General features: G+C 37.2%; 4 protein-coding genes across 8 annotated transcripts; 1 reads left to right on the forward strand and 3 right to left on the reverse strand.

Moving 5' to 3' along the window:
• Positions 1-554: 554 nt before the first annotated feature.
• On the reverse strand, positions 555-7,359 carry LOC121805553 (protein GLE1-like). Of its 4 annotated transcripts, none has more exons than XM_042205454.1 (15): positions 7,225-7,359; positions 6,942-7,109; positions 6,716-6,871; positions 5,655-5,772; positions 5,060-5,208; positions 4,612-4,783; positions 4,285-4,477; positions 4,104-4,204; positions 3,030-3,100; positions 2,843-2,924; positions 2,674-2,754; positions 1,730-1,813; positions 1,307-1,438; positions 1,101-1,223; positions 555-1,008 (listed from the first exon to the last, which is right to left on the reverse strand). In XM_042205454.1, coding segments are annotated over exons 1-15 (1,863 nt in total). In that variant the 5' UTR covers positions 7,227-7,359; the 3' UTR covers positions 555-777. The 4 variants fall into 4 exon arrangements, with proteins under 4 accessions (XP_042061388.1, XP_042061387.1, XP_042061386.1 ...); XM_042205453.1 differs by having other exon boundaries at positions 4,104-4,207; XM_042205452.1 differs by having other exon boundaries at positions 4,285-4,480.
• Positions 7,360-13,114: 5,755 nt separating this feature from the next.
• Positions 13,115-17,427, forward strand: LOC121801832 (glycosyl hydrolase 5 family protein-like). Of its 2 annotated transcripts, XM_042201261.1 has the most exons (3): positions 13,117-13,554; positions 15,809-16,577; positions 16,695-17,427. In XM_042201261.1, the coding sequence occupies exons 1-3, from the start codon at positions 13,150-13,152 to the stop codon at positions 17,192-17,194; spliced, it is 1,674 nt and encodes a 557-aa protein (XP_042057195.1). In that variant the 5' UTR covers positions 13,117-13,149; the 3' UTR covers positions 17,195-17,427. The 2 variants fall into 2 exon arrangements, with proteins under 2 accessions (XP_042057194.1, XP_042057195.1); XM_042201260.1 differs by having other exon boundaries at positions 13,115-13,554; positions 15,809-17,427.
• A 139-nt stretch (positions 17,428-17,566) lies between these two features.
• On the reverse strand, positions 17,567-19,882 carry LOC121801834 (proteasome subunit beta type-7-A-like). Its single transcript, XM_042201262.1, has 8 exons — positions 19,651-19,882; positions 18,829-18,970; positions 18,626-18,722; positions 18,460-18,529; positions 18,265-18,369; positions 18,083-18,181; positions 17,897-17,984; positions 17,567-17,798 (listed from the first exon to the last, which is right to left on the reverse strand). Exons 1-8 carry the CDS (start codon positions 19,792-19,794, stop codon positions 17,722-17,724), a joined length of 822 nt encoding a protein of 273 aa, XP_042057196.1. The 5' UTR covers positions 19,795-19,882; the 3' UTR covers positions 17,567-17,721.
• A 662-nt stretch (positions 19,883-20,544) lies between these two features.
• On the reverse strand, positions 20,545-24,948 carry LOC121802463 (putative multidrug resistance protein). The gene is made up of 7 exons (XM_042202136.1): positions 24,766-24,948; positions 24,631-24,685; positions 24,352-24,536; positions 23,818-24,275; positions 23,173-23,713; positions 21,094-23,000; positions 20,545-21,010 (listed from the first exon to the last, which is right to left on the reverse strand). The coding sequence occupies exons 1-7, from the start codon at positions 24,946-24,948 to the stop codon at positions 20,641-20,643; spliced, it is 3,699 nt and encodes a 1,232-aa protein (XP_042058070.1). The 3' UTR covers positions 20,545-20,640.
• Positions 24,949-25,095: the final 147 nt, after the last annotated feature.

The raw sequence follows: 25,095 nt of genomic DNA on the forward strand, positions 1-25,095 counted from the left end.
TCACCTGTAGTACATAAACCTCATGGTTGAAAATTCTGGTACTTGATTTCATAATTTAGAAATATATTAAAATTTTAAATTAAAGATTTATCTTTATAGATAAATTATTTCAAATTTATATTTATTGATACATTTTTTATTTATAATTAATAATCAAGCTATATAATTAATAAATATATCTATATTTAAATTACTAAAGATAGTATACATAGTAACATAGTTAGAATTGAGTTGACTTTGATTAATTCTATTAGATAAGAAGTATAGTATATTACTATTGTTCAAGATTTTAAACTCATATTTCTGTTTTTTAGACTTCTCATAATATTGGAATGTGTGTATATGTATTGAATTTAAATTTTGGTATCCCTTGTTCATGTTGGTCTATTTCTAGAAAGACATGGTTTTAATCATGGGCAATTGTATGTTATATTTTCAAAATTCACAAGATTGTAGTCTACAATGACAAGGTTAACATTACTTTTGATTCTATTATTATGTTGTTCACTAAGAAACACTGACTTTGTTGGTTTTGGAAGATACATCCACCGAAATCCTCCGACTCAAACTACTTGTCTTATAGATTTCAAACTTTTCACCTATGTTACAAAAATGTTAATATCTGTTTGATAAATTAGGCAGAAAAACTGCACCCATAGAAGATCATACATATGTGGACTTTTGTGTATAAAAAGCAAACGCTCAAGGAATTTGCCTTGTTCAATCAACACCGCCAGCTCAGCTAAAGACGAGCATAACTACGTCGGTGCTGCAGCATCAGTACAGTTCATTTGAGTCCAAACGGTCTCTCAATTGCAATCCTTCGGGTTCTTTCTTGTACTGCTTTGACTCGATATAATTCCGAAGCGACATCTTCACCTTGCTCACCTTGGCGCTCCTCGACTCCCCACCACCTTCTTGTAAAGCGTTCACAAAGTCGCGCCCAATAACACTCAATAGCTTCTCAAATTGATTTCTGTATCGGCAGTACATCCCGTATCCAGCCATCTGGGCACGCAACAAAACCATCGAGCATGTTACATAGTATTAAGAGGTAGAAGACTATTGCATATCATAAAATATCTGCATCGTTATCTTACCACAAGAAATGAATCGAGGGCAATTGCAGTAAATAGATTCGATGGTATTGTATTCAAGAATCTTGCTAGCCATGACCAACCTTCCTTCATTCCATGCAGGTTCTGGCAGCCTCCGACTTCAGTCTGCGATAGCAAGAGAGAATGTAAAACTAGTGTACAGCATATTGCAGCGAATAGCATAGTTCGTATTAGTATGAGCAACAAACCTGCACTAAAGCTCCATATAATTTCATATAAGAGCTCAACCTTTCTAAATACTCATCGAGGCCCTCAAGCTTGCCATCTACTTCCTTGTAACCGATAGCTTTGAAGTAATCATCTCTGGTTCCGAATGCTTCCTGAATCAACAACGGCAGATTTTGATATTAATGCAAATATAAGCATCATCGGCATCAAAGATTAGAAAATGTAACGAACAAGCACTGAGACAAAATTGCAGACAAGAGAGCAATGGTTTTTGAGCATAAGAATCCATTCATGTAGTATGAGAATTTTGAAGATTGAGGTAAAGTAAACAAATTATATAAAATGGAGTTCAATTTCAAATCACCAAACATGGCCAGGGAGCTAGAGGAGCAACGAGCATATACAAGAGAGTAGATACCCAATGTCAAGTCAGAAAAAATCACCTTTGAGTAACTTATGTGCTTCGGAACTGTGTAGATGCAAACTCTGTTCAACTCAGCAACGAGAATGTCCATGGCTAGTGGGATCTGTTTTCACAAAGAACAGGTGTCAAACTTAAGAGCGGAATGGGCAGAAAACTATCTAAACCGTGCAAATTTATAGTAAGATTACTCCCATCACCACTAAATCCATGAAATATTTAATTACTCACTTATTGTACTATTTTGAAATTTCATCAAAGGTGTAGAACAAGGTTAACCTAAATATATATATATGACGAATGTTGTACACACTTATTCACAGGTAATATTTAATTATAGAATTGTTTAGAATCCTATATATTCGAAAAGGAGAAGTTAGCTAGTACTTAAGCATCAATGGAATGTAAATCAACTCTACAAAATCATAAATTAGTAACAATCCTGGTAAATTAACGCTTGATAATTTTACATAACAAAGCCACATAGAATCATCTATTCCTAATTTTTGACACTACACTCAATAACCAAAAAGTTAAATTATAGTACTAGTATTTAATATAAAAGCAATTATATAGTGTGTGCTTCAGAAAAAAAATCAAATTTGAGAAGTACCAACAAGATATAATTTGAGTTCAAGAGTATTCATCACTTCGTCTAAAATGCCGAGAGATTTGTATATAGAACTAAGAGTGAAAAAGGAAAGACATGTACATGGAAAGTATGCCTGTTCTTTTTTCTGCATGTATTTTAAAGAAAAATAATTATTAATACACCACTAAGTGAATTTTTGAATGGTTCTGAGTAATTCTAGTCGTTATCTTATTTATCATCAAATAGCCAATCAGAAAACTGATAGTAATAAAGACTTTCATGTGCAAAGTGGATTTTTTACCTCTTGATACTACAATAACAATTCAAATTATTAGTAGCAAGAGGAATATGAGATTATATCGATTCCGTTATACCTTAGATGTCACAAGAACAACAACCCGACTGGAAGCAAATATTGCATTCGGGCTCCTTTGATTTGTGCAGTTGGAGACAATCTGAGATGATAATATGCTCCGTAAGTAAGTATGAGTTATTCAAGAAGATAATCAGTATCAAGTTCCACTAAATTGAATAGTAAAACACCTTTTCTGCAAATAATTTTATACTGATGGGCTGTGGATATTGTGGACTACTAATCAGTTTCATAATTTCTTCTGCCCTTGTCCTGAATCAAAACAAGGCGAGCATATCCAATGAATTTATGGATAAGATAATTTAAATATATTTTGGCATATGATTGTAAATGGTACAAATGACTTACACAGTTTACCTAATATTTTCTATGGTAGCTGAGATAGTTCTAATTAGTCGGCCTATAGTTCGCCCAAGGCTTTGATAATCCTGCAAACAACAAACGACAACAAACAGAGGTTAAATGTACTGATGGATTTTGTGCTATTTGAATAGAACTATGGCTAAATCTATGTGTGTAATGAAATCATATATGCACATCACTTCCTAAATGAAGTGGGTTTCATAGGTCTGATACAAGTTAAGCTGTAGCATGATAATCAGGATACACTTCACATTGCATTTAATCCAATCTTTCACGAGCAAACCAAGCATATTGAAAATTCAACATGTATTGGTTTCTACTGGATATATGACAACTGAAGAACAATTGGGAGACACATGTAAAGTTCTCAATGAATTAAGGGTTGATTATCTCTGTAACCAGAGGCGAAGCCAAGTTCAAACAAGGGGGGCCAATGGTCCCCCCCTTCAATTTTCATGGTTACTATATTAAATGTATATGTTCAAATAAAACAATAGAAACTCTAGCGCTTTGCTACCAGTATTCGAATTTTCCTAGCCACATTTTATTAAATGTACTTTGTTTTGCTTGCATTATTTTGATTAATTTAGGTGAAAAAATAATTTAAGATTATAAAATAATTTTTGTAATTTAATCTAAAGTTCTTTAAATGCAAGAAAAAATATACAATACCATGCTTTTAAATGCAAATGTTACTATTAATAATTGTTAGTCGATACTACTGCCGCTTTCCCAATATTAAAATTTTGGCTTCGCCTCTGGCTTCACCTCTGTCTGTAACCACCTAGATATTGGGCCCCCAACTATGTTGTAGCTTGAGGGGAGAGTTAAAACTAGATATATTTAGACGGTACAAATTTAGATAATGATAAAGGGTCTATGATATCTGATTGCTAACCATCTACAATAGCACCGTTTAGTTGATGGTATAATTGATAGAAAATATGAGATCAATCGACATTGTTGACTAATGCCAAGTGTCATTTTTTATAGCTTTTGTTGTCTGCTAAAAGCAGAGCTGCAGTTTCAAACATAAAATCAGCTATGTATAATGATATAATGATATACCTGATTTAGAGGATTGACTTTTGTAGACAATTCTTCATAAATTTGTTGCCGTCTCTTTTCCAATTCAAGAGCATTTTGGGAAGCTCGAATTATGTTTTTTACTGCTAAAGAGAAGTTAATACAACATGAGAATCAATCCAGTAAGTTATTTATTCTTATTTAAAGAAAAGTAAACAGAAACCTGATGATTGGGTTCCTTTCTTGACATCAAATGTAGAACTGGAGGGCCCAGGGGCTTCCTTGGAATCTTTCCCCGCATTAGGAGCAGCATCTGAGGCAGAAGCTTGTTTGGCTGCAGCTTCTTCGGCAGCTTTTATCTCAGCCTCTAGAGCCGCTGCTTTATCCCTCTCAGCCTTTTCAGATTTTAGTCTAGCCTGCTATTATGCAATAAAACTCTGTTAAAACTAAATAACACATAATGTACGTAGCAAATGATGGTAAGTAAGATATCAATGTGATGCTGTGGCAAAATCATAAAGATGAACCAAATAATGTGAACAAATAATACCTCCTCTTCTGCTTTGATCCTTTCTTGCCGTATTTTTTCTTCCTGGATTGCCTTTTCCCTTCTTTTAGCCTCCGCACGAGCCATATCATCTCTAATTCTTCTTTCTTCTAATTGGGAAATGTGCTCATGATCCCTCTGTACAACTGTCAAGTGATTATCCAGGTCTTCTGCCCTTTAATGAAGAAAGTGAAGAAAATCAAAACACGATCTATTAGTGAAGAAAGTTCAATAAAACAACAATTGCCAGTCTGAGAATATGAACACTGAATAAAAGTAACACTTCGATTTAGAGAGGCCAGCTGGCTCTCCCTTTTGATATGGTTATCTGCGGCTGATTATTCGAACAATAACAAACACTCCCGTCGACATAAGAAACGAACAATACAAATTCAACAAGAACCCCCCATCAGTTTCATTGGAAATTGAGCCACAAAATTAAATAACTTACAGTGTACGTTGATACTGCAAGTCCAATTTTCTCACCCTCTCCTGTTGTAGTTCTCTGTTTTTGTGAATTGTAGTTGTCAAAGAGACAAATTTCTCATTTTCCTTGACCAGCTCAGTCTCGAGATCATATACTTTGGATCTCACTGCCTCCTGCAACGAAAATACAAATTCCATATGAAAATTTGAAGCTATTAATACAGACCTTATCAAGTGATGATAAAAGTTGCTAAATGCTAATCACTACCAAAATAAAATTAAAATGTCCTGCATATTATATGGTTGGTATGGAGGTGAGAACTTTAAATGTGGTTCAATTGGTCCAAATTTTAAGGAAAAGTTCAAATTTGGGCTAACAGAGATTATCTCTAAGGCACTTCATAAGCCTTAAACTGTCTTGATTCAGCATGAATTCACCTTTTAAATGAAAGAATCAATTTTATCAATCCAGCACATAGAACTCTTTAAATGAGAATCAGTAATTAGAGTTGAATTCACAAAGTCATTCCATTGATCAATCAAATCACCGATTCACCATAATAGCTATGCATAGTAGATTAGTAGTTTTGGACCAACAATCTAATAGAACTGCTACGCACCGTTACATTAAGCCGATGCTCATCATTTAGCTCATAGACCGCAGCTTCAGCTAATCCGGCTCTATCCATCAGTTGGTGGCATTGCATCCCAAGAGATACATCATCTTCAGAATCATCACTGCCAACAGAGAGAGAGAGAGAGAGAGAGAGAGAAAGCAACCATTTTAGTCAAGATTTTAAAACAAAATTTACAATTTTTACTGAATGACTGAAGTGTACAGAGCTAACAAAAGCATGTACAATTCTAATAACAAAGAGTTCTGAGTCCCATTCTCGATACAAGCTTTTCCTTGTCTTGTGATGCAGGTTCATTCCTTGTTTGAATTATTTCCTAGTGTTCAAAGAGTTGATAATGGAACATAACTAAACTAAAGCTGATCTAAAACTGAATAGAGTCCAGAAGATATGTTTTTTGGCAGTTTCAAGTATCATTTACACTTCTTAGTTTTGGAATTAGACAAAGCCTCGCCAAAGGGGAAAGGTCTAGTGTAATTAGCAAAGCCAGATTATTAATCAAAACCCTAATAACGGAAAAGGAACATAGTTCTATGTTGTTGCATGGATGATATCATGATAAAGCTGCATAACTATAAGCATATTCACCCGTAGTACATAAAACTCATAATTGAAAACTCTGGTACTTGTGATACAACCCTAACTTCATAAGATGCCCTTTTCGAATGAAACAACATAATTCAGATCAGAACCCCTAGCTGCTTGATTTTTCATCTTTATCTTCTAATAATTCAGCAGCACATATCATGGCTTAAGACCTAAGAGCATATAACAATTCATTTACTATAATACCCACTGATTAAATATAAAACCATGTTCTACCAACACTAAAAAAGTGGAAGGGTCAGATAGAGGAAACAAAAGCAATTCATCAGCGTGTTACTCTGTTCCGCACTGCTACAAATGCCTCACCGTGACAATGCAGTCAATGTCAATAATAGTTTATAAACATGAAGTCCACATGACATAAGCCATAATGATCAACAATACTATAACCAATCGCTATTCTTTAATCTCTCAGTATATAGTAAGCAGCAAGCACGAACCTCATATAAAGTTCATCACAGGCAAATCTCCTGCCTGACGCCACAAGTGAATTGTCAGCATCAGCCTCACTATCACTATCAGCATCCGCATAGTCAGTCTCATAATCGGACACGCGCATTACAAAGCCCCGTTTATCCTTCGAAGCTTTCAAATCTCTGTAAGATTTATGCACACCGTAAATACCACACACAGATTAAAATACTAGAAGTAAAATTGGAAGCATACCTAGGTTCATTTTTGGTAAAAGGAGAAGGAAAATCCAAATTTGAATTGAGCTTTTTTTCTATTGAATTAATCTCCGAAAGTAACTGGTCGAAACTCCAATCAGGCTGTGGATCAGCTGTGATCCCATTGACATTTCGCGGACAAGGAAGCCCTAATTCAACGAATCCCCTGATTTAACAAGGAAACAATGCTTTCAATTTTCCACCATGAATTCCACAACAAAAGTAAAAACAAGCAGCTTCACAAATCACAAAATTACAAATTCAGCGAGATGTTAACTTACATGCTCGGCAACGGCGAAAGAGACTAATTTTTCCAGCACAGAGAGTTGCGAGGGAAAGATTTCAGAGAGAGCGTCGAGAGAAGAGGGAAGAAAAGGTTTTAATTTGGATTTTTTTAAAGTTTGAAGTATATAAAGATGATTGGTTGTTAGTGAACGTTTGGAATGTGGTTAATTGGATGTAGTAATTATTATTGTGTCCTAATTTACTGTCATTTAAAATGGTAGTAGTAATTTTTTTGTTGACTATGTGGTTAAGATAGTAACATTTAAATTGTAATGTTTAAGCTAATATGAAAATTTACATAATAGTCATTTAAATTATAAATTTTGATCAAATTCTAGTTAGTTTCATAATCTTTTAATTGTAATATTAAACCACAATGTTTCAAATTTTCTCATTTATCCCAGTCGGATACAAATCATGACGTTTTTCTGTGACGTCGTTTTATCTATCAATATTTAATTTTATCATATTAATTTCAATTTTAACTATTGCTAGGTAACTGCAAAAATTAGAAAATTTGTAATTTCATATTTTTAATATTAGACTAAAAAAAACTGTGATTTAATTAATAATTTTGGTATTTTTTCCACGGGTAGTACTAAAATTTTTATATACTCCATATTAGGCAATTTTGTATGCTAAATAAGTGTTCGATTGAAGTGCTTAATTACTAAGCCAAGTTGGTGCTATATGATTTGGGCTCTAACAAATACTCCCTCCGTCCTGCACTACTCGCACGTTTCCTTTTCAGCACGGAGATTAAGGAATGAGTGTATAGCAAAGTCAAATATTACGGCTGTAGGTGAAAATTTTTACTAAAAATGGAAAGAGTGCAAATAACTTGGGACGCCCAAAAAGGAAATAAGTGCAAGTAGTCCGGGACGGAGGGAGTAATTTTACCCTACGAATGCATGTAATCTACATTTGACATTTCTCCTAATAAAACATCAAGCCTTTGAATTCTAATAAAAAATAATAATTGCATCCGTGTCAAGGGAATAGATTGATATAAATGGTTGAATGTGATTTAAAGGGTATCATGAAATAATTTAAATGTTCACAATGGTTTATATGTAAAATTGTCAACTCAGTTATCCCTGACGTGATTTTTCAAAGTTTAAATATTTAAAGCATTAATTTTTTCAAGTTTATATATCTAAAAGGTGCAAACTTCACAATACAAGGACTATTGATTACATAGCTCACTCCTTACCGATGAGTATATCGTAGTTGTTGTTGTTTTATGATTATTCTAATTTAGAAATTTTTGTGTTATGTTGGTTTAGCTCTTTTCTAAATAATGGGAAGTGATCAATTGCTAACTTATCATTTAATTGCTAACTATAACTAATTTAAGATTATAAAGTTTTAGAAATCTTGTGGTCTATAATTTGTCATGTGTAATTTCGTTTTTTATTTTTTAATATTAAAAACATAATAGCAACTATCAAATTTAGGGTTATATAGTGTATGAAATATATCAACACATAGACATGACAATGTCAATACAATTTCATATTGACATTGTACAAATATTGTATTGACATATTAGATTTATGAAAAATTTTGAAATTTTTTTCAAATTTTGACATCGAAACATATGCAAGTGAGATTTCGTTAGAATATTATCTTTAACTACTAACACTCTTGTTGATTTGATGTATGCAATTAAATGAGATCATTTCAAATTTGAATTGTACTCCATAATCTAATTTCCCTACGTTAAGTTTTCGTAACCTTTTGGTCCCAAACATCCGAAAAAGCCATTTTCAGTTAAAATAAACGGTCAAAATGTTTGACCAACTTAATAATTTAATTATAATTTAATTAATCTAAGTAACTCACTTAATTATCATTATAAATTAAAAGATATTTTTTTAAGAAATAGAGTATACGGGATCCTGTCCATTCATACTCCCACTTTCCCCAATTTTAACTTAGAGCATCTCCAATGGCGGCGTCTGCACCGGCACTCCGATTTTTTGCGGACGCTAAACCATTGGAGCCGGCGTGGGCGAAATCGGCGTCAGAATTGGCGTCCCCACGCCGATTCTTTAGCGGACGCCAGTTCTGACGCCGATCCTGACGGCGCCATTGTAGGCCCCGGATCGGCGTCAGATTTTAAAAAAAAATTATTTTTTTTTCGAAACACTATATATACGCGGGGGCACCCCGAGTTCCCAGGAGGTCCAGTCGCCATCCCCCCTCGGCAGGTCCACCGAGGAGCTCAAATTCTTCGCGCGGCAACAAACGCGCGCTCAAATGGTGAAGACCTTAGCCGAGTTCCAATCGGCGGTGGACCCCGAGGTGAAGAGTTATCTTCGTGTATTGCTCCAGAGCATGCGTGAAGAATTGGAGGGGTTGAGGAGGGATACCGGCGGGAGTAGCCGCGGCGTAGGTGGCGACGGAGGCGAGGACGGCGACGACGAAGAAGAAGGGCTGGGCGACGACGGAGACGAGGACAGCTGCGAGGAGTGATTTTTTATTTACCTTTTTAATTGTACTTTTTAATTTTTGTAATTTTTTTTAATTATTGTACTTATTTAAATTTTAATAGTATTATTCGAATTTCCCGTATTTGTCTCATAAATTAAATTCCGTATGTTGCTACGATTGTAAATTAAATTATATAATTGTTATTAGTGATGTGGATACGTAGTGGGAAGGCGTAAATTAAATGTCGTATGTTGCTACGATTGTAAATTAAATTATATAATTGTTATTAGTGATTTGGATATGTAGTGGGAAGGCTATGTGGGGCAATTTGATGTCCAGTTGATGTGCCAAGATGATGTGGCAGGAGAATTTTAATGCTGATGATGTGGCAGTGGGAAGACTATGTAAGAATTACGTCAGGTCCTACCCTATTGGAGATGTTCTTAGTAAATTAAAATTTCACCCAAATTCAAAAAAGCCCTACCATAGTCTTCTCCCCATCGGCTTGTAAGTGATATGGAAACAAGGAAATGTGATGAAACTGAAGGTGATTCAAGTTCAAGTGAGAACCTTCCTAGTGATTCACCAAGTTCTGGCGAAGATTTAGTAGGTGACGATAGAGTGAAAACTCGAAGATACAAGCCGGCGATTGATCTCAATGATGTCAAGTGGGAAATTGGTTTGCAGTTTACGTCAAAGCAAGATTTCACTGAACTGATCCGCCATCAAGGAGTGAAGATGGGTAAAAAATTACGTTTTAAGAAAAATGATAATGCACGTTGCATCACAATTTGCAAATCTGTGCTCCATGGTAAGAACAGGGTTGCATGTCCATGGTATTTTCAATCAGAAATAGGACTACATATGGTTACTGGCAGGTTGCACGTCTTCGGGATAAACACATTTGTGGTGGCTCTTCTTCAAACCATGGATGTGCTAATTCCAAATATCTTAGCAAAAAATATAAAGAAGACATTTGCATTTTTCCTGGGATGAGCATTGGGCAATTCATTGAGAAGGTGCATCAAGACATGAGAATCACAATCACTTCAGGAAAGGCAAAACGTGCTATCAAACATGCACGTTCTTTGATTTAAGCTGATTTGATACATGTCTAGGAGTGGAATGATGTCTGACTACACATGTCGTAAATGTGGCGAAAAGGGTCATAACAAGAGGAAATGTCCCCAGCTTATTCCTCTTGAATCAGAACGTGTTGATGAAGTTAGCAACCCCAAAGATACACAAGCTAGTTACCTTTTCTATTCAAAACTTACTAACTTGCTTACCTATACTAGTTATTAAAATATAGCTAATCTATATCATGCGCAGAATGTGGGAAGGCGTAATCGTCCACAACATTGTAGCTTGTGTTATCAACCGGGTCACAACAGGTCACGATGTAGAAGTACTGTTGCTGCTATGTACAATAAGCATACTTCTTCAAGTGTGCTGGCTAGAACTTCAAGTGGGCGGGCTGCTTCTTCAAATGCGCCAGCAGCCGGTGAACTCTCGGGAAGGGCCACCGGCGTTCAAGCAATTGAAGATGCCGCTGGAGGAGCTGCTCGGGTATGGAAACATGTCAAGAGAGTGCAGTTGGTCTAACAAATATTTGAAGGATTTTACTTTTGGAGATGCCAACTAGGATGCTATTGAGAGGGGAGCTTTCACGCCTTTAGTTTACCATTTTTTTTGCTACAGACAACTTATAATGAATGTCTCGTCCTTATCATCGACAATGTTCTAGCTACATTTGTTTGTAGAAAATCTGTTTTTTTCTATCTCTCTTTTTTTGTTTTGCCCATCTTCAATATGAATTTGATTCATACATAATCTTTGTGTTATACTTGCTATCCACTTAATTTAACAACCACTAAAACTTTGTGACAATTTGTGGAAAGCTAATTAGTTTGCATATTTATTATTTATAATAGAAAAAATGAGCAAAGTAAATTTCCTTTTAATTTGATCAATTTTTATTTGAAGTAAAAAAATATTTTATAAAATTTAATATTAAATTAATTAAGTTAATTAGGTTGATTAGATTATAATTAAGTTATTAAGTTGGTCAAACTCTTTGACCGTTTATTTTAACTGAAAATGGCTTTTTTAGACTAAAACAATATATTTAAGACCAAAAGGTCACAAACTTAATGTAAGAGACCAAAAAGAATTTTAGGGCAAATGGAGGGGACCAAAAATGGACTTTAGTCTATATATAATCACACAAGTTTTCTCATTAAAGCTCATTAGGCAAACCTAATTTCAAATAGCCCATTAAGCGAGCCTAATTTCAAATAACCAATTAAGTTAATCATAATACCAAAAAGCCCATTAGGCAGTTAATCCGACCATGTTCAAATATCTACAAGGCAAAAGTACTTTATACAAAAAAATAATTGAATGTTTTAATTACATTCTAAATAACTAAGAGGTAATTTTGGTTGGACGGATGAAAAAGGAAAGTGTTTCATATTCGATGGAAATGACGGAGTAGTAAATCAATACTGTACAACTTTGAGAGATCTAAATTCTTCTTAGGAAAGTGTTTCATATTCGGTGGAAATGACGGAGTAGTAAATTAATACTACTATACAACTTTGAGAGATCTAAATTCTTCTTCATGTTTGTCATGTAAACCTATTTAAGAAAACTCGAAGATATTTAGTGTGAGTAAATTAACTCAACTTTTATGCTTCTTTAAGCATTTATTTAGTAGTTTAACTTTTTTGGCAATCCCAATAAAAGATGGACAAAACCATCCTCATCATATCTGTATAATCTAATTGTCAATAAATATTTCCAAACTCATTGAATGACTTTCCTTATCAGTAAATGTGTGCATGTGTGTGTGTTTTTGGGCCTTTGGATTGAAGTAACAATTACTCAATCAGATAATGGTTTTATGAATGCAACATGTGGATTGAATATTGCCTTGCAAGTCTGCCAAGAATAAAGATATACACTATTCCTTTAAACCCAAGTGATATATTCCATACCAATACATTGGAAGTTCTAGTCACACCACTACGATATAAATAGAAATCCATTGATCAATGTTCTTCGATAAATAGTTCTTTTTGAGTAAACAAAGTTGGATATGCTGCAAATTTAGATAGCCAAGACCTAACTCAATCTACATATTTTTTTTGGAATAAGACTCTTGCTTTATTTTTAACCTACATTGTGTAACCACAAGTAAGAGAAAACATCTCCCTCCTCTGTGTTGTTCACTTTAGATTGAACATCATTTTCTCTCGATGAGTCTGTCCAAAATTACGTTTTGGATCCGCTACTGATCAATGGCAACAGACACAAATTAAAAAGAAAATGCCATACTATTACAAAAAGAAATATCATTATAGATGACAAAGGCATTAGGTATAGTAGGATAACATTTTTAAAATGTGATAATAACTTTACACACACTATTTATTCATCCAACCACTATATAAACAACACACACACTCCCACAACAACCAAACATGGTGAATTTGTTCTATTTCTTCCTCTTTCCCTTACTAGCCCTATCCACCACCACCACCACCTCCTCCGCGGCGGCGCTGCCACTATCCACCGAGTCACGGTGGATAGTGGACGAGTCAGGGCACCGCGCGAAGCTGGCGTGCGTGAACTGGCCGTCGCACCTGGAGGTGATGGTGGCGGAGGGGCTGAGCAAGAAGCCGGCGGAGCAGATATCCTCGGAGATTATAGACTTAGGATTCAACTGCGTTAGGCTAACTTGGCCACTTTTCTTGTTCACAAATGACACATTGGCTTCTCTTACAGTCAGACAATCTTTCAAGAACCTCGGACTCTTCGAAGCCATCGCAGGTTTACAAATCAACAATCCTTCCATCATTGATCTCTCTCTCATCAATGCTTACAAGGTAAAAATTGTTTGATTATGTATTTATTTACTCCATTTCATTTTGTGTTTGTGTTTGATTGGTTTTTGACTTTAATATATATGGGGACAGCCTTATCATCAAGTGGAGCAAGAAAATGCCAAATAAATTGCTAGAGTATTTATTTATTTATTTATTTTAATATTATGGCATTACTTTATTCCTTCACCACACCATCTTTTTAAATTCCTTCAGCTAAAGTTTAGCCACTATATTAGGGAAAATCTGGTTTTAGTTTGTTGAAGGGGTATTTATATGGTAAGCTAACCCAACTACTTCATTATTTTTTGCATAAATAATTGTTGGGTACAGGTCATGCATTTAATGTTAGAAGGAGTCAGCACATTCATCTAAATGAATGAACTACGTAAAATGACCCTGACGTTTTCATTTATTTCACTCCAGACCTCTGACTAAAAAAAATATCGCCACATGCTTCTGACCTTTAACATAATCACATATCATGTTTTTTCTGATTAAAATACCATTTAGCCCTAAAAGGGATTATAGGCATATCAAATGGAAATCTGCAGTGACAGCCTACAAGCTGCATTGCATGTACTGTTTATTAATGTTCACTTACGAAATTAACTGTTCACCTGATGAGATTTGACATTGTAATATGTTAATGAAATTTTTAATGCATGCAATTTTTAAAGTACTAGTTAATAAAATATTTTGAGAAATATGAGAGGAGAATTTGATTTCCTTGTTTTGAGACGTGTCATATTTAGGGTGGTGCTGCTGAATTTATATAGGTGCGTATGTCTAGATTTAGTACTAATATTTTTCAGTCAACCCGAATATTAATTTCAATGGTATGATAAATTTATATAATCGTATGCACATAATTGGGATAATTGACATTTTTATAATTTCCTTAAGTAATGGAATTTATCTATTTTAACTGAATTTATCAATTTACTTAATCAGCACCCTCTATGTTAATTATAGAAAAGTTAAATATTAATATTTCAATACAAAAATATTCACCTCTAAAGTAAATTAATATGAAAATTAATTACATATTTTATATAATTCACATTTCAATAAGAAAATGCTTAATTACTTTTAAATTTTTTCATGTATTTAGAAACTTTTTTCATTTGTTACTGTAATACTTAATGACAATTGTTTTTAAAATTTAAATGAAAAAAGAAATAAGCTATGAGAGAATAATACAAATAACAAAGAAAAAGCTAGATATTAAACTGTAAATGATTAAATAAATAAGTTATAAAATTATTTTTAAATTAAATATAGTATTTTATAATCATGTAGTATGTTAATTAATATTACTATAATAAATTGAAAAATCTAGCTTTTTCAATGATTCTGCGCACCTATATAAATTCAGCAGAGTAGGTGTACAGGTTGGTGGCCATTTGACTAAAATGCCCTTAAAGACATTTGGGCATTTTGGTCCGAAAAATGACTACAAATATCTGATTTGTGATTATGTTAAAGGTCAGAGGCATGTGGCGATATTTTTTTTAGTCAGAGGTCTGGAGTGAAACAAATGAAAACGTCAGGGTCATTTTATGTAGTTCATTCCATCTAAATTATCTTTTGTCATTTGATTAGTATTGTGGATATTAAAATTTACTTGACTTCACTTTGCATCATGGTAAGGCAAGATATTATAATTTGGGGTATTAAAATAGATTTTATTTATCTTTCAAATATAATAGTATCTGTTTACCTTGATAAATCATAAATTTAAGGTAGTTTGTAAAAAAAACCATGAATTTTGTTTGCAATTTGGTATGTCCGACAATTTTCAAAATCATCTGTAAAATCAACAAATTTTAAACATTTTTCTTAATTTTCTCATAAACAAAATATTCTGATTGTCTATTTATAAATATATTATTGATATTGCACATAGTTTTTAAATTGATGACATGCATAAATTATGTACCAAGTCTATTGAGAATCGCTATTGGATCTCGTCACTGTGGAATTTTTAAATGTTGCATAAATACAATTTTACCGATATTAGATCTCATAGAAAAATTGAGAAAAAAAGAGAGTTAAAATTCATAATTTTACGACAATTGTTACTGACCAGAATTTAATACTACAGTTTTTCAAAAGTTCGCAAACATAGGCACAAACTTTTTTAATTGATTAAATGAGATCAAACTTTTGAGATGAATTCAGGGTTTAAATTCGACGAGTTTAATTAAAAGCTCAAATGATAAATATTCATTTAGTGACCAATGTCATATTTCAGGCTGTGGTGGGCAGTCTTGCTAAGAAAAATGTGATGATAATCCTAGACAACCACACAAGCAAGCCTGGTTGGTGCTGCAGCAATTTTGATGGTAATGGTTTCTTTGGAGATGTGTGTTTCAACCCGGACCTCTGGATCAAGGGCCTAACCCGGGTCGCCACCATCTTCAACGACACCCCATATGTCGTCGCCATGAGCTTGAGGAACGAGCTCCGCGGCTCTCGACAAAACGTCGATGACTGGTACAGGTACATGCAGAAAGGAGCAGAAGCAGTGCACGCAGCAAACCCAAATGTCCTAGTCATTCTATCCGGGCTGAACTACGACAGAGACCTCTCATTCCTTCTCAAGAAGCCGGTCAGCCTGAGTTTCTCGAATAAGCTGGTGTTTGAGCTGCACTGGTATGGCTTCTCAGATGGGGAGGCGTGGGAGAATGGGAACTTGAACCAAGTGTGTGGGGAACGGGTGGGTGAGACGATGAGGAAGGCGGGTTTCCTTCTGGACCAAGGCTACCCCTTGTTCCTGAGTGAGTTCGGCGTTGACATGAGGGGCACTAATGTCAATGACAATAGGTACTTGAACTGCTTTATGGGATGGGCAGCTGAACTAGATTTGGATTGGGCACTATGGGTTCTCACAGGTAGTTACTACTTGAGAGAAGGGGTAGTCGGATTCGACGAAACTTACGGAGTTTACAACTGGAATTGGTGTGGTGTCAGAAATCAAACCATCCTTCACAAGATATCAGCTCTCCAGTATCCATTTAAAGGTAACATCATATTTTCATATATCTGCCAATTTCTAAGAATTCTGAGTTCAGTAGCATCACATACCTGCTTAATCCAGCAATCACATGAGCTTTTGTCATTCGTGTTGAAAACTGCAGGGCCGGGGTATTCAGAAGCGCGTCTCCACCAAGTGATTTTCCATCCTATGACGGGGCTGTGTGTGAAGAGGCTGTCGTTGGTGGATCCCCTGGCCTTAGGTCCATGCTCTGAGGCCGAAGCGTGGACCTACACTCCCCAGAAAACCCTGACAATAAAAGGAACATATTTCTGCCTTCAAGCAGACAAGTTAGGGAAACCTGCAAAACTCGGGGTAATATGCAGTTATGCCAGTTCAAAATGGGAAGCTATTTCAGATTCTAAGATGCATCTATCTTCGAAACTACAAGACGGTTCCGATGTATGCTTGGACATTGACTCGGACAACAACATAGTCACAAATAACTGCAAATGCTTGGATAAAAACAGCAGGTGTGATCCAGGGAGTCAATGGTTCAAAATCATAGACAGCACTAGATGTGGAGCTGATAATAGCTTACCGGAGATCAGCTCGATTGTGAAGCTTATATCAAAGAATCTTCTAGCAAGTTTCAGCTTATGAACAAATCAAAATGACATCCATGAAACATCCAGACATGTTATAGAGATACCAAACTGACAGAGGACGATGATGCTTTGCCCGTAGCAAGTCACTAATAATGAACTCACATACCAAAGATATCTTACATTCTTACTTATTGTATGATTGCCAGATTGCAATCACAAATAACAGCTGCTCCACAGAGCACCTTTCGATTATAATATAACCCTGATTTTTTTTCTGCATTGTACTAATACATGATACATCTACTGTGGTTATTTATCTTGCACACACTCAAACTTTATCAAATTCCATAAGGAGGTTAGTGCAGCAAATTAATGATTCGTTATCTTATCCATCACATGGCTACACAGAAAGAAAGGGGGAGAGAGGGAACGGTAAACTGCAGATATTATAATCTCAAACACACTGCAACAGGATAAAGTTCTGAAGATAATGAAATTTAAGGCACTGAGGCTAAACAGCAGACTAGTTAATGATAAGACCAAGAATGTTCCCAAGAAGCATGACATATTTCAACAACACACTCATTCTTCCATAGCATCTCCCCCTTCAATCACTTCCACCAGCTCTCTCAATGGTGTGATCTTTGTCATCAACACCTCTGCAGATATATTGGAAATAAAAAATGAGAATGGAAATAAAATAAAATTGAAGCCATCAAGCACGAAACGTGCAATATATTTTCCCAATGATGCTCACCAGTCTTCTTGGAAAAAGAGTATCCCTTCTGACTGACATACGTCCGCGGGTTTGGCAACATATAATTTCTCAAGTACTCTCGGTTCCCCTAAAAGAAAAGGTGGTAAGATGGAGATAGGTTTATCACAAGCAACCAATGATATATATGAGAAGGTAGGAAGAAAAAATCAAAATTTTAACTCAAACCTTTGTTATGACGCAGACATCTACATTGCTTCCACTTCCCAGATCATTGAATATTCCAGAGCTAATTGCTTCAGCCACTAATTTTACTCCTTCATCTCTCTGCAAAAGCACCTTCCAATCTCAACTCAAGGTTTCCACATATTAAGTGTTTGAATGCTCTATAAAAGGCCTAAGGAACTTACAGTGAGCCCTTCACGGTATTTTGATTCAAAAATAGCCATTGCAGCAAGGGATCCAGAACCCATAGTGGCAAATGGTAGAGTATCTGTAGAACCATGTGGATAAATCTGGGATAGCCTCCTTCCATGTTAGATCTCCCAAAAAAAAGAAAAATAAAAAGAAACAGAAAGCAATATCTTCAGGCCAAAGTAACTCACAGTATGCAAGTGAGGACCTGTCACGTCCACTCCACCAAGCACCAAGGCAGCTGATACGTGTCCTTGATAACTGATTCATATATAAATCAATGAACTTCCCATATAACATACTTTACATACAAGTAATAATGACACTATAAAGTGGTTTTGGGACAAAAGTTTGCACCTAAAAAGATGAGACTTCAGAAGAGTCAGAGCAGTCACAACCCTGGAGTCACGGCCAGTATGAAATCGGTGCAGCTTCAGCTGAGAGCTAACCATGTCTAGAGGTCAAAACAAAAGGACAGTATTGAGTTGGTCGTATACTGAAGGCATTAGAAAGAGTCAGATAAACTAGACAACATGAGATGAGATCTAATAAATTTATACCTGTAACAGCTTCTGTATCAGCAGCCGTACCAGCTCCACAACAATAAATATTTGGGGCCATATAATGGATCTTCTCACAATTCTTATCAGCAACAATGGGGCCTTCGGTAGCTCGTGTGTCAGCTCCAAGAATGACACCGTCCTTAAGCATATAAACATTGTCAAGGAAAACATATTCAAGCAAATAACAAACCCATTCCTTGACTTTAATAACCTACTCGCAAACAAGGACCAGCTAAGTACTAAGTATATATACACTCCTATTCAATAGATGCACGTAGATAAGGTTGCAGAAAAAACTTTAGCTTAGTTACTTGTGCAGATATCCTGATATAGATGAAGTAGTTCTGAAGCATTAGATTCAACTCCAACTCAGAAAATAAGGCTGCCATGATTCTATTTAAGCTAATTTCGTTTTCATGCAATTCGATACAATTTGGGGGAAAATGTTGCTTTGAGCAAAATTCAATTCAACCAAAATATGAGAAGAATAAAATTCGAAAGTATCCAAGAAAATTCTAATAAATAAAATGCAACACATCTCATCTAGGGTACCAAAAAGCTCCCAAACACATTATGACATTATTTTCCAACAACACATCACATTCCCGCATTTTCCATCTCAAGTCACTACAAAGCCCTCGAATCACAGAATGAATGGATCCAAAGCAGTACATAATTACAGTACTCCACGCAATCACGAATGAAAAGGAAAAGGAAACAAGCAAATTCATGAAAATTGAGCAAGCACAATATCAATTAAGTTCGAATTGATAAAAATTCTGAAATCGAAATATTAAAACTGTCTATGATCAAATGTACCTGGAAAACCAACCCAACAATCGTGGTTCCGGTTTTCAGATACGAGGATGGCTTCAAACCCTTTTGCACAAGCATCTCGTTTCTCTTGCACAAATCGAAAGAAAAACCTCCCTTTGCGGGAGCCGATTCCTCGAATCTCGTCATCGCAATTTGCTGTTGTTCAAAACTAAGAGGGTTTTCGGAGAAAAATAAACGAGGAAGTGTGTAGATTCAGAAAAAGGAGTGCAGGAGTATATGTGAGAGCTTGGGGAAGAAGAAAGGGAGGCAGTCGTATCGGGTCGGGTTATTTCTCTTTCGGGTTTGGGTTTCAACCGGATTTGGATTCGAAAGAATGAGCGGATATACCGAAAATACCCTCAAGGTTGTCGAAATCACTTCTTATTTTTAAATGTTGACTGACTTTTTGTCGCAACAAAAAATAAAAGTTGGGACATGTTCTGTTCTCTGAAAATCAGTATTCAGCAAAACACTTCAACAACATTAATTTTACACTGAATTTGTAGATTTATATAGTTGAAATTTTGTGGCAACATGAATCTACTCATATTATTGTTCTCTGCTATATAATTTTAGTTTACTTGTAAATAGAGGATCGAGTTACTATAGCAAGAAAATGAGAAAAATATAATTTCAAATTTAGTACTTATATTGCTCCACATTTGCATATCCACTATATATGAGAAACATAAATGTTGTTAACCATCGAACAAAGATATGGTTGTGCGAGTTGAATGCTATTTGAATGCTAATTCACACTACTTTATTGGAAGTTGATGGTAAAAAAAAAACTTTCCCCCTTCTCAATAAATATGAAACGTTTGCTTTTCGGCACAGGGTTTTATGTAGTGTTGTTTTGGGAGTTAAAGAGAGAGTAAAGTAAGAGAGATGGAAAAGTAGAGATAAATTATTTCTATTTTAGGAACGTTTCATTTTTAATGGTACAGATGGAGAGTAGATATTACATTGATATATATCGCAAGAGCTATGTTTCTACCTAGAATGCCCATGTTGTAAGTTGATAAGTGAATAATAAGAACCCTTTGGCCCGTATTCGAGAAGTTGAGTATGCGATCCTTTCTCGACAACCTTCCCATTCACGATCACCGCAATGCAGTCGGCCTTGTGTATAGTCGACAAGCGGTGCGCCACAACCACGCATGTCCTTCCAACCATCATCCTCTCTAACGCCTCTTGGACCAACTTCTCTGACGCGCTGTCTAGAGCGCTCGTCGCCTCGTCTAGGAGAAGGATTGACGGATTCTTGAGGATCGCCCTAGCAAGGGCAATCCTCTGTTTCTGTCCCCCCGACAGTTGGCTTCCTCTTTCTCCACAATATGTCTTATATCCGTCTTTCAGCGAACTGCGCATACCATAACATAACATAACATAACATAACATAACACAACAACAAACAACAATTTCATGTTGCAACCATATATATACCTTATGAATTCATGAGCATTAGCTGTCATTGCGGCTTTCCTGACTTCAGATTCAGTTGCATCGTTGTTTCCGTACACTATGTTTTCATGTATGGTTCCTGCAAAAAGAGTTGGCTCCTGACTCACTAGTGCAATGTGGGATCTTAAGTTTCTCAAGTTGTAGCTCTTAATGTCTTTGTCATCTACAACCACTGTCCCTTTTATCGGATCGTAGAATCTCTCAATCAGCGCGATGACAGTTGATTTTCCCGAGCCACTCTGTCCCACTATCGCCATTGTTTTGCCAGCGTCAATCTTGAGAGTTAGCCCCTGGAAGATCATCTGCTCGGGTCTAGACGGATACGAAAAGTAGACGCGATTCAACTCAATCTGCCCTTTTAACCGGCTCTTCGCCTTGAAACCAATGCCTGGCTCTATCACACTCCTTCTGTCTAAAATGGCAAAAATAGATTCGACAGCACGACTGCCTTTTGCCAAATCAGATGACATGCTCCCCGCATCTGCAATGTTCTTCCCGGTGCTCATCAAGATGAAGAAAACTTGAAATAGATGCTTCGAGCTAACTTGTCCATTGTTCATCAGCCTCCCTCCGTACCAATACGTCAAAGCTATGGCGGCCGTTGTTAGAAACTGGGACACGAACAAGCCTATCCCGGACAACCATGACTGTTTTATGCTCTCCTTCCTCGGCCCTTTCAATGCAGCTGCAAAAAGGCCAAGGATCTTCGTCTGAGAAGAAAACGCAGTGACAGTCCTATGGTTCACCACTGCTTCACTTGCGAGTTGGCTTCCTTCATTTTGCGCCTTTTGCGCCATCACGGACATTCGTTTCATCATGATGTTCTTCGAGTAGAAGCTCGCGATGATCAATGGTTGTATGGATATCACCACAATGGAGACTCTCCATGTTAGAACAAGTGCAAGAACGAATGCCACAGAAGCGCTACTGATGACTTGAACCAGCAGCGAAGCGCGGTCGCCTACTAGGCATCGCACGACGTTGGCCTCTGTTGCCAGCCTCGCGCACACTGCGGCGCTCGTGTTCTCCTCCATGTCGAACCACCCTATCTCCAAGGTCAGTATGGTTTCAAGAACCTTTTCTCGAATCCTCTTAGTTAACCTCTCTCCCATGACGGCGAAGTTGTAATGTTGCACCACGTTGGCGAAGAAGGCCGTCACCGCTATGCTCGTGAAGATGATGCAATAAAAAGAGACTTCTGATTTTATCTTTGATTTGTCGTTGTTGAAGAATACGGATACAACCGATCCCAAGCAGTAGGCGTTTAGTGGCTGCACTGCTCCGAATGTGCATGCTCCGATGAACCCGAGCAGGGCTCTCTTCCACTCTGGGGCGTTCATACGGATCAGCCGCCATTGGGACAACCTCGGAGAGGAGGAGATAGTCGTTTCTCCATCAGTCTCATCATATGAGATCATATTGATTGAGGGGATAAAGCTCATGGATAAAGCCGGGCTAAAGGGTGAGCCGGGGCTTGAGACGACGCTGTAAGGTGTTCTCGGTGTGATCCTTCCAAATGCTGTTTTCTTGTGGTTTCGTCCCTCGTCCGGATGAGACGAGGCCTCATGTTGCATTTCCACCATCTTAGAGTATGTTCCGTTCGTTTTCTGCATTAGTCTGTCATGTGAGCCAGATTCAATGACCTTCCCTGACTCAATCACCACGATCATATCAGCAGCACGGACCGTGGTGAGACGATGTGCTATCACAATGGTGGTTCTCCCCCGGGAAGCCTGGTCGATGGCATCCTGCACAACTCTCTCAGACTGCGTATCTAGAGCGCTTGTGGCTTCGTCGAGCAACATAATTTTAGGTTCTTTGATCAACGCCCTAGCTATCGCGATCCTTTGCTTCTGCCCACCCGATAGCTGAAATCCAAACTGCCCTACCTGATGCATTATCCATGACAAAACTGTTAGCAAATGAAACAAACAAATATCCACATCGTTGTAAAGAGACAAATTAATAAGTCTCGTGCGCTACTTCTTATCACCACCAATTGGTTTAAGTTGAAATTTCATGGAGCTTTATACCTTAGAAAATAACAAACTCATCACCAACCTGAGCTTCATATCCTCCTGGTAGTTTGATGATGAAATCGTGCGCATTGGCGGCTTTAGCAGCGTTCGCAATCTGTTCCATGGAAGCGTTCTCCTTCCCGAACAAGATGTTCTCCTTGATGGACGTGGCAAATAGAATAGGCTCTTGATTGACCAGCCCCATCTGTGATCTCAGCCATTTGAGCTTGAGGTTCTTGATTCTGTATCCATCGACCAATATGTCTCCTTTGATTGGATCATAAAACCGTTCAAGCAAGGACACAATAGTCGATTTTCCCGAACCACTTCCTCCCACAAGACCAACCGTGTTCCCCGGTTTTACTTTGAGATTGAATCCTCGAAGAATTGGTGTCTCCATTCTTGAAGGATAGCTAAAGTGCACCTCCTTGAACTCGATTTCTCCATGGACATACGACAACACTTTTCCTCTATCATCATGTGAGTCTATAGCAGGAACACGATCGATCATTTCAAAGATTTTCGTGACTGCAGTCGAAGCCTCCACAATGAACGAGAGGTTAGGAAGCGCGCTCATACACGACCTACAAGCACGAGCCAACACAAATGAAACAATAAAATATATTTTTTTCTTTATCTCACTTCAATGTAAATAAAGAACCAAAATCACTATATAAAGAGGTCTCACAGTCCTCCAAGGACTACACAAACGGCTGCTATGAAGACTCGACCACCGCTTTCGCCTCTTTCAACGACGAGAATGCTCCCAGCCCAAGATTCAAACGCCCAAGTTGCAAAAACCGTCCCCATGCTTCCTATCATCAGCCCCTTGGCCAAACCTTGCTTTATGCCGAGCTTCGTGGTTTTTAGAAGAGCTTGGCTAAACCTTTCGAGCGTCTGGGATTCGCCTACGTAGGAGTAAACAGTTCGGATTGATGATACACATTGCTCGACTATACCACCCGCAACGCCGTACGCATCTTTGCTCTTAGCTCCAATGCCCATCATTAGCTTCCCGAACCCCACTCCCGGGGCGATGAAGCATATGGCGCATGGGAGAGAAGCCAACGCTAGGCGCCACGAGAGAAGGAAGGCGACAATCAGTCCGAATACGAATGCGGAGAGATCAACAAGACAATTTGGTATCTGAATCAACAAAAGTAACATGTTACGAACTAAATAGAAGAACTCATCCCAAAAGACCGGTCTAACCAAACCAAACCTTCTCAGCTATGACACCTTGGATCAAATGTGCGTCTGCGGAGATGCTTGAAACGACTTCGAAGGTGGCGGAAGAACTACCCTGGTTGTCGAAGAAACCAACTTCTTGTCTCAACACCGATCTCAGATACTCCATCCGTATGCGCGACGTTTGCCTCTCCGCCGTTCTCGTCCAACACACCCCTTCTGCAAGAGCAATCAATATCCATCCGGACGACCCAAACATGAGAACTCATACCAAAAGACTAGCAACGGTCAGAATTCTAGTACAGAGTCGTACCCAGAAACGCGGAGACTCCAACTCCAAGAGCGACATAGAGCAGCCGTAGGGAATACTGCAAAAATGATCAAAATTTGGAGATAAGAGAATAGTGAAGAATGATGAGTTACGTTAAGTTGAGAGTGAAATCCAGACCTTGTCGACGACGTCGTTGGTGATGGTGTGGTTGGCCGTGGCGTAGTCGTCGATGACGCCGCTGAGAATGAACATGTTGAGTGGAGACATGAGGCCGTCGCCGATGCTTCCCAAGGTTCCGACCAACATCAGCAGCTTGTCTACGCCGTCGGCATACCGGAAAACCCCACCTTTTTTACCCATTTTCACTTGATCTTGTTTTACTAATGAAAGAAATTGCTCATAGATATCACCAATTATATATTCGTGAATGCAAGACTACAGACAGCCGGCGTCTTCATTTAGATATTTTGGCATTTAGTATTGTTTTGATGTATGAAATAGCGACAT

The sequence above is a fragment of the Salvia splendens genome, chromosome 5 (assembly GCF_004379255.2).
Source record: "Salvia splendens isolate huo1 chromosome 5, SspV2, whole genome shotgun sequence".
NCBI classification, from domain to species: Eukaryota; Viridiplantae; Streptophyta; class Magnoliopsida; order Lamiales; family Lamiaceae; genus Salvia; species Salvia splendens.